This window comes from Boleophthalmus pectinirostris, unplaced genomic scaffold (genome assembly GCF_026225935.1).
Source record: "Boleophthalmus pectinirostris isolate CB_2022bp ecotype Guang Dong unplaced genomic scaffold, ASM2622593v1 HiC_scaffold_22, whole genome shotgun sequence".
NCBI classification, from domain to species: Eukaryota; Metazoa; Chordata; class Actinopteri; order Gobiiformes; family Gobiidae; genus Boleophthalmus; species Boleophthalmus pectinirostris.
In genome coordinates, this window is record NW_026571190.1 from 20,741,519 (window position 1) to 20,752,743 (window position 11,225).

The 11,225-nt window shown below is 38.0% G+C and overlaps 1 protein-coding gene across 5 annotated transcripts in view; it reads right to left on the minus strand.

The window, feature by feature from the left end:
* Nucleotides 1-11,225, minus strand: part of hap1 (huntingtin associated protein 1) — a 25,578-nt gene continuing 14,353 nt past the window's right edge. For 3 of the 5 annotated variants that reach the window (XM_055157812.1, XM_020941878.2, XM_055157813.1), the window contains exons 5-17: nt 7,559-7,635; nt 7,350-7,466; nt 6,755-6,849; nt 6,522-6,630; nt 6,359-6,437; nt 5,852-5,982; nt 5,362-5,436; nt 5,044-5,255; nt 4,389-4,610; nt 3,395-3,729; nt 2,649-2,837; nt 2,143-2,245; nt 1-1,230 (exon numbers count right to left, since the gene is read on the minus strand). In XM_055157812.1, the coding sequence (XP_055013787.1) occupies nt 864-1,230; nt 2,143-2,245; nt 2,649-2,837; nt 3,395-3,729; nt 4,389-4,610; nt 5,044-5,255; nt 5,362-5,436; nt 5,852-5,982; nt 6,359-6,437; nt 6,522-6,630; nt 6,755-6,849; nt 7,350-7,466; nt 7,559-7,635 (2,111 nt within the window). In that variant the 3' untranslated portion in view covers nt 1-863. Of the gene's footprint in view, nt 1,231-1,705; nt 1,762-2,142; nt 2,246-2,648; nt 2,838-3,394; nt 3,730-4,388; nt 4,611-5,043; nt 5,256-5,361; nt 5,437-5,851; nt 5,983-6,358; nt 6,438-6,521; nt 6,631-6,754; nt 6,850-7,349; nt 7,467-7,558; nt 7,636-10,830; nt 10,922-11,225 lie in introns of all 5 variants that reach the window. The other 2 variants (XM_055157814.1, XM_055157815.1) reach the window with 2 other exon arrangements.

Below are 11,225 nucleotides of genomic sequence, written 5' to 3' on the forward strand. Positions count from 1 at the left end.
CCAGATTTGAACGTTTTATTCACAGATGCATGTTTTACACACACATACCGCTGTGACACTGACCCAGATCAGTAGTGCAGAGTGGGCAGTGTTTATGATTATTTTTCCCTTTTCAACAACAATATCCTATGCCTTAATGCTACAGCTGATATTTCAAAGAACAATACAGAAACATGCTGTTTTGTACATATTTACAGCCTATTGCCTATTATTGGTATTTTCTCATTCAAAAATGAACAGTAAGCTTAAATGCCCATTATGATTTGTTCATATGTGCAGCATTATTTAAATTCTGAAACTGAATACAGCAGCAGAATTATTAGTTGCTTGTTAGTATTTTTTTAGTCTTACCAGCATTTTTACACCTGATGTGAATGGAGTGGGTTAGACACAGATATAACTCTACAGATTAGACAACTTACAAATATTAACATTCATTATTAACAAAATTTACTTCACTTATTGTCAATGCAGTGCTTCTTTAGTACAAAAACTTTATGTACATCATGCTTTTCCCATAGCAGCTCTAAAGCAAGAAAACCAAAATCTAAATTAGTGCCATTTAGTGTTAGCTTCAATTTTGTTAGCTCTTTATGTTGGCAATATTGATTCTCCTTAAAAATAAAATCGGTATTACAATGAAAGGCAATATACATTTAAATACCCAAAATAACAAACCAAAAATCTTTTGTTACATATTTTGTGTATAAAAGATGAAATGCTGTGACTGAGGTGATCAAAAATAAGATCCTGAGAAGAGGATGCCACACCATAAAAGAAAAAAAATCTACAGCATATGCCTCAAGCAAAAAGTGGCTTCAGTTTTCAAGACACATTCAATCACATAACATGATTAAAAGAAATCAAATGTGAGGAGGAGGTTTAGGATCCGTCATCCCCAAAGCTGCCACTCGGTGCAGTCCAAGGCTCTGTAGCTTTTCTACCAAATTCAAGCTAAAAGTGCCTCCTGGTTTCCTCACCGACTTCTCCCTTATGTTGGAGTCTTTAATTACATGTGTGTAGTTTTGGTGATGTGGCTGAGGCAATGCCGAGATGCCCCGTTCTTGTAGTAGCTGAACAAGTCCTACAGATGGAGATGTGGGCATGTTGGGAGCAGTGAAGTGGGCTGGGGTAGTCCAGGGTCCTAGGTCAAAGTGTGGCTGCTGGGAAGGGTAAGAAGTGCTCATGTGCTCACAGTTCCTATGAGGTGGCAGGCTGAAAGTGTGAAGGCTGGAAAAGAACATTAAAATTAGTAAAAATGAAAAGTGTACACATTTTAACGTGTGGTTAGTGGCATGCTGTAACTGAAACAGACTTGAGTTAGGGTAGGACAAAATTGTTAGACTCAAAGAAAAAACAACTATTATATTAGACAAGTTACAATAAATATACAATGTGAAGGAGATATTATATCAAAAAGCTGTGAATGAATGTCTGTGAAGTTAGTATGGTGACTTGCACTCTATAAATACAGAAAGAAACTATATTTAGTTCTATAACGTGCTGTGTGCATGACTTCGTGCCCTATTTACAAATGTTTGAGTACTCTATACATTTGAACAAACTTATCCAACTTGAATGTTGTAAAAATCAATATTGATTGGCCTAAATCATACACACTGCACACAGTGCTACAGGTATGCTAATAAAACAAACACAATAATATGGTGTTATTAAATGGTTATCTGCGACGCCTGACTCTTACTTTGACATCTTCACGTCTAAAGTTGGAGAAAGAGTCTGGACAAGCGTTTTTTGCTGCTGTAGGAGTGAATTTAAAAAGGTTAGAGTTCACTGAAACTGAAAGAAGGCAAAATTTTTGTAGGAAGGGGAAAGTATATAATTTGCTTTGCTTAATGGTGCACTGTAAGTGGTGGGGATTCACCATCTTGTTTCCATGGAGAAGCTATCGTTTTGCTTGAAAAGTTCAAAAATATGGCTTTAAACTTACCGCTCACAGTAAGAATGTATGTTTTTTCCAAGGTATATATTAGCAAAAATAGACACTTGACATACTGTGGAACATTCCCCTTCGCACCAGAAAATTTACAGAGTGAGCCTTTAACTATCACTCAAATCACCTTTAACCAGACACAGTCAAACAAATGCATGAATGTACACCTAATACATTATTCCTCTTACCTAGTGGAGAAGGATGGGATGAGGAGGGAGGGGTGCAGGGCTTGACAGGTGGTGATGGTTTGAGTGGGGGAAGTCTGAGGGAGGTTGGGACTGGACGATGAGACTGCGAGATGATGGAGAGACACATTTACTACATTTACTACAACAAGAGGACAACACCTTTGCACTAGTTCTCAAACTGTGTGTACAGCTGGTGGTACAAGGGATACCTTCAGGGAGTAGTTTTATGTTCAGTTTAGTTTTAATAGATATATATGCACTATAGTTGTGCTTGTCCTAGTTTAGGCCAGATTTACACCAGTTTAGTCATCATTTAGTCCTGGTTTGGATTAATTTGTTGAGCGTCCTTGACGTACTTGGAAAGCCAGATATTTTATCTGTTTGTACTAGGCATAAAACATTTGAGGACCACTGTCCTACATAAAATGGTTATATGGACAGTAATGAATGACAATGTGAGGAAGAGGGAAGTTATGTGAAAAACAGTTATAAAAGTAGAGTATTACCAAGTCCATGTGCAGTTGTGTAACGAGACAGGTCAGGCTCATCCTCCTCCAGGTCATTGAGGCTGTAGACATGTTGGACGTCGACTTCCAGCTCTCTGAAGTCTTTAGTCAGAACCCCGGGACGAGGATGCAGAATCCCCCCGAGGTTTGGTTTGGCCAGTTGCTGCCACTGATGCAGAGTCACTGAACCTACACAAAACAACAAACATAGTTATTTCAGATTGCACTAGAGGAGTTAAAAATATGTATACCTAGGGCAGTGCACAGTGTAGACCAGGGGTCTCCAACCTCTGGTGAGCTACTTTTACCAAACAAAAAAGCCAGAGAGCTACCCATTTTAGTGTTCCCACTAAATTTAGTACATATAAGAGCTCCGCAAGCCTTAGATGGGGTACGGTTAGATGCCTATAAACCATAAACCATTATCCATTTATTAGTATACAAAGTTAGGCAAAATTATACATTTACAATGGCAATAATACAGTTTTAGTTTTTCAGCACAGTACAATAATTCAACAATAATAATTCAGAAATCCGTTGGCGAGCTATAGTAGCTCCCGAGCTCCAGGTTGGAGATGAATTTTACAGTATAGAAGTAATCAGTCATGTTATGATTTTTGCCAAAATCTTGCTGGCTATACATTTAGTTTAATGGTGGCTTAATCACATAGTAAAAGTATATGTAAAGTTCTAATGGAGTAACACCATCAGATTTGGTAGGATAATATTTTAAATGAATAGTTTACCTTCCAGAGGCTTGACAATCTGCAGGCGATCGGGCAGGTAGGAGCGGGACCCCCCTGAAGAGCTGCAGGAGTGACGAGAGCTGCCATTGGAGTAGTTGGTGCTGGTGGAGGCGGCAGGACTGGAGGCGATACTGTCATTGGGAGTAAGAAACCCACTGGAGCCCTCGGCCTCTTCACTGTGGGCCAAGGCTCGCAGTTTACGCTCTCGCTCCACGTCGAAGAAGGGCCTCTCTGAGGAGTGGCTCTGCTGCCGGGCTGAGAGGGACCGCAGCGCAGCCTCCAGGTCCTGACCACCGGGGGTCCCCGGCTGACCCAGACGCTTGGGACCACTGGCACTGCAGAGAAGAATGAAAGATTTACATTGATATGTTTGTATACACAGCGATATGTTGGTTAAATCTTCTAACGTATTTTTATATTTATTTGTTCAGTACTTTGTAAAAGAAGGGATAATGGGTCACTTTTCACTACCACAATGGACTGATTCATAAAGCATAAGATGAACCCCAGGCACAAACTGTCATACTTCATATATTTAATAAATAAATAAAGCACACTTTGAATATATGGGTAAACCTAATCTGGACAAAACAAGCATTTGCTCACTAACTGTTGGTCAGATGAGGTTAGAGATGCAGCTTTGGACCCCCCTTGTGGATACAGAGCACACTGCATGTGAATAGTTCAGTTCCAGTAGAAACACTTTAACTTGTATTGTTCATGGTTGTATCATGATCCTGTCTACTTTTCCATAAGGCACAGTTAAATCATCATCATAATTATTATTATTGTATTATTTTGAATTGTATGATTAACACATTTTCGAACATTATTGATCTCTGAATGGGGAAATTCACTTATTAAGGTTTTTAAATTAGCCGAGCAATTATAGCAATTATACACAAGTATTATTATATATACTTAAAACTAATGTAAGAAATGAACAATACCAGAACACAGCGCAGAAACATCACCAGATTCACATCCTACACACCTGCTGTCTTCTTTATTATTAGAATGGTTATTGCTGGATTTCTCCTCAAGGGTAAGGCTGGCGTTGTCGGACCCATAGTAGCTGGTCCGCGGGGTGCTGGCACAGCTGGAGCGGGCAGAGGCAGGCGAGGAGCCAGGCAGCGCGGGCGAGTTACAGCGAGAACGAAGCTTCACCGCTTTGTTCACCACCTTCACTGTTTCAAAAACACGCCAAGGGTGGGTCCTGACAACAACAACATGCAACACAGATTAGTCTTATGTGAAATAAATAGTTAAAAGACAACAAATAATTAGACATGTTGAGCTATAGCAAGTATTACATTAATGTATAGTGAACAAAATTACATTATTACCACAATATGGGTTGGGTACACTGTAAAGAATGATTCCACACTTTTGGTACTGCTTAAAGCCCAGATTGTATCTGCATAAGTACTGGTAATGTGATGACTAGTCAGGAGTTTTTTGGTTTACATATAGATTTTTTCTTTTAAAATTTTTTCAATATTTTTTACTCTCTCTACAAATTCAAAATGTAGTCACTAAGGTCAAATCCACTTAGTTGATCTGTGCCAACCATCACGTTACCATTTTAGCAGTGTGTTTTCATGTAGTTGCAGGTTTTGAATGGTAATTTGCTGTGTTTTGTGGCTCACTTGTACTCTGATGGCGCTGGCGTGTCCAGGCTTTTCCTAAATGTACCCTCTATCTCAGCTGCCAAAGAGTCCATGGGGAGCACAGAGGCCAGGGCCGTGTAGCGCTGCACCGTGCTGTTAGGCAGGCTTTTGTTTCTGAGGTTTTTAATGTCCTCTCTGGCTTCCTGTAGCATGTCCTCACATTCAGAGTACTTGTCCTGCAGGTCCTTAAGCTGCAGATGACAGAAAAACAGCACAGTTAATCATACGTTAAACAAATAATGGCTTAAAGAAGTAACCCCTGTATTAAAAAGAAAGTTATTATTAAAAAGGACTTGCCTCTGATTTGAGTTGAAGCTGGCACTCCCGAGCAGCATTAAGGTTCTGGTTTAGCTCCTCGTTCTCACGGGTAAGCTACAGAAAAAAAGAAAAAGATACAATCATTTTCTCTTTGCAAGCTCAAAAAATTTTGAAATGTTATTACTGTACATGTAGTGACAGGAAAAACAACTAATCCTCTGTGCCTGGTTGATGGGTTTAGAGTGTTAGTTTTTATTTTTCTAATAGTGGAACCTATATTAATTTGATTTTATTTGAATAAATATAACAATATCTGGTTTATTCTGTATGTATGAAAATCTTTACACACTTTTATCTAGGTTTCCAGTAATTTATTGGCATTATATAAATTTTTCCCATGACCCACTTCTGAATCCAGACCCACTAAACTGGAAAGGGTCACTTGTTAGAGCAACTTTTCATATACAGTGCATAAGTCTAAGTCTGAGTCTAAGTAAAGATAAAATAAAATAAAATATTGGTCTCTCACCCCTTTACATCGAGCCTGCAGATCCACTATTCGAGCAAGCAGAGAGCTGATCTCTTCCTGCTGTCGAACCGAATCCTCCACTCTTCGAGCCAGCTCCTCTGACAAGTCCACCACCTGCTTATTCACAGATGCTGTAACAAAACACATTATTAACACAGTATTCACATACAGACATACAGGGTTGAGTAATTTAACAATATGAAATGACTGGAATCAGTCATATGCTTCGCATAGATTTTGTTCATATTATGTTGACACAAAATATGTTTGTATTATTTTTTTCCTCATAAAATTCATGGAGTATAAAAATAACTTAATACCTCTGTTAAACAGTATACCGGTAGTTACCTTTTTATGTTTAGGGACAATACAATGAGCAACAAAGTGTGATTTTCTTTAGTGTGATTTGCAGTCCAGGTTGGGTTTAGATGATGGGGGAGAAATTTAGACTGTGGGGCCACTATAATCTCTTCTATGAAAGGGAAACACTGAATGAATGATACTTACATAACTCTTCAACACAGACCATCATCAGCTCGTGTTCCTGCTCTTCGTAATTACTGGTCTCAGTTGTGAGCTCACTGGCCTGTCAAAAAACACAATGCAATTTTACATTATCTACATTATCTAATTGACATTCCTCTATTGAACTAATATTATTGTGGCCTACCTCTCTTCGTAGTTTGCAGTTCTCCTCTTCTAACCCCTTCAGTTTCTTTTGAAGGAAGTCATAGTGGACAAAGTTGCTCAGAGAACTGCATGATTCATTCCTTTTTAGCCTGTATAAACAAAGACACATTACTGGTAACTGTGAGAGGATTACAATGCTTTAAATTGATTAATTATATTTTAAAAAAAAAGGAAATTCCAGTCTGTGTGGTTTGTTATTAGAAAAAGTCTTACGATGAATGTGCTTCAGAGTTTTCTAGCTCCTCAGTGCTGGCATAAAACTGTAGGAGGTCATCTCTCATTGAAAGTTCATGTCTGAGTTGAGCGATCTGGAAGAGAGAAATATTGTTTATATTCAGTAAGCTTTACTGTAGGGTTGGAAAATATTGCTATATGTGATGTGGAATACTGCATATCATTATTATAGTGATATTTTAATATTTTAAACTCAATAATTTCAGTTAAAATAAAACAAAAAATATATTCCTTAATTTACTGGTGAGACAAAACTGATAGATGATAGAGTTAATTTCTTGACCAATAATATTTAATGGAGATGGGAACAGGTAAAATTACTACTGTTATTATGAAAACTACTTTTACTTTATTGTGAGGTGAAAGGGGCAGGCACTAATAGAATTGATCAGATTCAATATTTTATTCATTTTAGATGTTATAAAAATGCTATGTAACCAATAGGAAAAACTGTCTCTTGCCCCCCATCTAAAAGTATCTGAAAACTACTACATGTGATATCAAATTGTTTTCATTATATTGTGCAGCCCATCTTTGTTGTAATGTATTTAGTGTGTGTTTTATTTGTAAGTACCTCCTCTTTTGTTGCTTCAAGTTGTTCATCAAGCATCTCATTTCGTGCTGTTAGCTCTTGGTTCTGTTTTAAAAGCGACTGACCAATTCTTGCAGCTAACTCCAGGTCTCGCTCTTTCTGAAATTTTAAAACAAAACAAAATTTTATTTTACAAATGAGGGCAATGTGTGACACAGGCTCATTATAGTAATCTCTTTAATCTAGCACACCTCCTCCAGCAGGTGTGTGACTGCCTTAATGTCGTGATATGTCTTGGTGACCTGGCCCACTCGTTCAGAGCAAAGCACTACGGGAGCAGAGATATGGAAAAAGTCAGTGTACAAATAATTATTCTTAATAATTAGTAACTTAATAACTCATACAGTACATTTTTACAATCAAACACAAAAGACATTTTCAACATTTCAAAGTCTGTATTGTGTGACAAGAGTGGTTCCCTCATTTGTGTATGATAAAATTCGCTATAAACTCAAAACATATTTTTTCTTACGATTTGCCCAATGTTTGTGATAATTCCTTGTGTGTTTATTTGATATATTTGATAGTTTGATCAGAATAACAGTTTGGACACACCATGTCTCTGTCCAAATGTTTCACTGGTAGTGTACATTTTAACTGTCTTGGTAGCTGCATTGTTACTTTTACTCTTCATTCAGTACATACTATAGCTTGTAGTGGCCATATGTTTGAATGGATGCCCTCTCTGACTGCCCTGTGCTTCACCTTTACAGTACCACAGACCACAACATCCCCATGTGGCCAGTCAGATACTGATCCTCTTAGGCTCTTGATCCTGTTCAGCTCAGATAAGACTCCATTAAAGACCTCGTTCTCCTGGAAACCAAATTAGCATGGCCACACAGTGTCCAGACCAACAGAGACTAGACACCACTGACGACAACTCTGTTTACATCCAGACTTCAGCTGATTTAAAAATCTCTGATTAAGGCTAAACCTGGTGTCACCAATTATTACTTCATCAGTATTCTACACATAAGTTCCATTGTACTAGATTTTTTTTTTGTATCTAAAAATCTTCTATATTATTTATCTATAGAATATTAGCTACTACAGTAAACTAGTAATGAATTGTATTTTTTCTCTGTTTTGTTGCTAGTTTTAAGATCTAGATTCAAATATACGAAAAAAGAAAGAAAAAAGGTAAAAGGTACAATACAAAAGGTAAAAGGAAAGATGAAAAGTGATCAAATCAATATGTCAACAAGCCTGAAACAAGCTGTATTGTCTTTGCAGTGGCTGATCTCATTTAGAGAGAGGGGAATTGTAAACTAATTAGACTTAAGAGTTTCAATTTGGTCAGGAACACTGTGACGGAGCAGATCATTGTCCTATTAGCCTAACGGAAACAGCTGAACTACTGCACTCGTAACTGAATAATTGAATACATGTAAGACAAATAAATTTAATGCCATGATGTGGAACATTACAGGCAAAGCAATGAGACCTCCATGAGATAACAGTTACAGTGCCCCTTGTAGCAAGCATGTAGCAAAAAATTAATTAACTCGTATCAGTCTGGCCTGCCGCAAGTCAATGATTTATATCTTGTTGAGCTGAGCGCCCCCAACAGATTAGGAAAAGTGAGGCCACAATGCCAGCATTAGGTTTAGGCTGGGGCTACGTTAAATTCAGCCTAGTCCTATAATACTCTTCCTATGGCTGAAGCCTGTGGACTAAGATATGCTTATGACATCTGTTATGGTCCAACATCCAAGCACAGACAGATTCTCTTGATCTCCTTCTTACGTTATTGATACAAACTTGACAAGAATAACAACAGGTCAGATGTACAGAATAATGACACTAAGACACTACAAAAGTGAATACAGTGGTGATGTTTGTCAGCTAAATAAATAAATATGATTATGAACAGCTGAACTAATGACAGCATGGATTTTTTTTTCAATGTCAGTCATTGACTGTCATTTCTTGCTGGTAAGTGCTATTGTCACAACACAAAAAATGTTTTATGGTTTTATACCATTTTGATACAGTAATTATTTAATTTAAACAAAGAAGAAGCAATTCAAATGATATTAGTTCACTTTCCCTTGTAAAATAAAAATAAAAATTATAATATGGGGTAGTAATATACAATTCTGACTTTTTTATCCTTTGTAAACAAAAGTATTTTGCACTTCTGGCAGGCTGTTTGCGTGTAGCCATTCTTGCACAGTCTGCATCGTCCACATTTATCAGCATGGATGGGAAAAAAGGCTCCTATAATATGTAAAAAAAAGCTCATATAATATGGATGTGGAGTAAGTAGGTACTTGGAATTTAGCTGTTGCAAATCTGCAACGCCTGCCTGGAGAGGGTTAAAGGACAGCTAAACTACAGGACATTAAAGAGCATCAGAAGCAATTCTGAAATTGGGCTAGTAGCACAGTTAAAAACTGACACCTCATATTTCCAGCAACCATTAAGGTTTGGCAAATACAATGGATTTTTTTATTACATTACAAGTACTGTAACTATGAGGTACCAATAAAATGTGTTCTCAGTACTTGCAAATAGACAATGTTTTTAAGTCTCATTGGCAGTGTCCTTGACTACTGAAGATCACACAATATTTACTAAATACAAGTGCAGCACTTGTCATGAGACCTGCAAAAGCATACTGCAATTTCACAGTATTTTGAATTATACATCCCCTTTGACACTGCTGCAAAACCATGGCATTCAGTGTACAACTAGACATCAATGTTAGTGTTCTTTCTTACCATTTAAACTTACACACACATTCAAAAGCAACATTTAACATACTCAAAGATCTAAACCCGTAGATCATTGCCAATATTTCTTCAAAGCCAAGCACTGATAACCTTCACTTTATCTCCCTCGTCCCACATTCCCATATCTTACCTTGTGTCACCTCTCTACAAAGAAGCTTGTTGTTATTGTTGTTATTATTGTTATTCATATTCAGGCATTTTATTTCTTCAGTCACTAAAACATTCCCAGACAAGCATGTTGAAGGAGCTGCGGCTTTCTCCTCATCGTCCTCCGAGGAGCTCCAGACTTCCATGGTTATATAGATCACAAAAAATCAAATGTGTCTGTAACCTTCAATAAAGCTGTTCTTTGCATGAGTATCTATGTGAGGGCACAATACAGTCTACCTATCCACACTACGTGAGAGTATGTCTGCACTTCTGTCGTGTTGTGTGTGCGGTAATATGTAATCCCTCTCTCTCTCCCTCTCTCACTAGAAGAGCCATCTGTCATCATCTCTGCCTCCGTTCACCTGGCCACGTTGGACTACCGGGTAGAAGGATGAGTGAGGAAGAGAAGGAGGGATTGCAGATGAAGCACAACCTAATTCAGCCAATATGATCCTTGTTATAGCATCAGAATTCAAGAAACAGCACAATCATTGAAATGGCTCCAAGTAAAATCCTCGCAGGATCATGACTGGCTATAAGAAGTAATTAGGCATAAAAGATATAGGACCACCCACCCCTATGCAACAAAAGCACATGGTAGGTCCCCTCTCCATCAGCATGCAGACGTAAGAGCGGGTCGATGCAGAGAGGAGCTGCGTAACACTGCTGCAGACACAGACACACCCACCTCACAGGGTTAGAGGCAGAGAGGGACCAAAAGACACAATAGAGCAGGATTACAGCAAAGAAGGCACACAAATTTAACTGCAAATTATAGTCTTTGTTATATAATATAGAGTATGGCATACCTGGCATATAATTGTTTATACTGGGGCACTAGTCTCAGCTAACACTCCATCAGCATCTTCACTCAAACATCTCACATTACCCTGACAAGACACTTTCTTACAATCAAATATTAACCCCATCATTTATTTTTCATTTCTATCTGACTCCTCCAGGTTAGGCT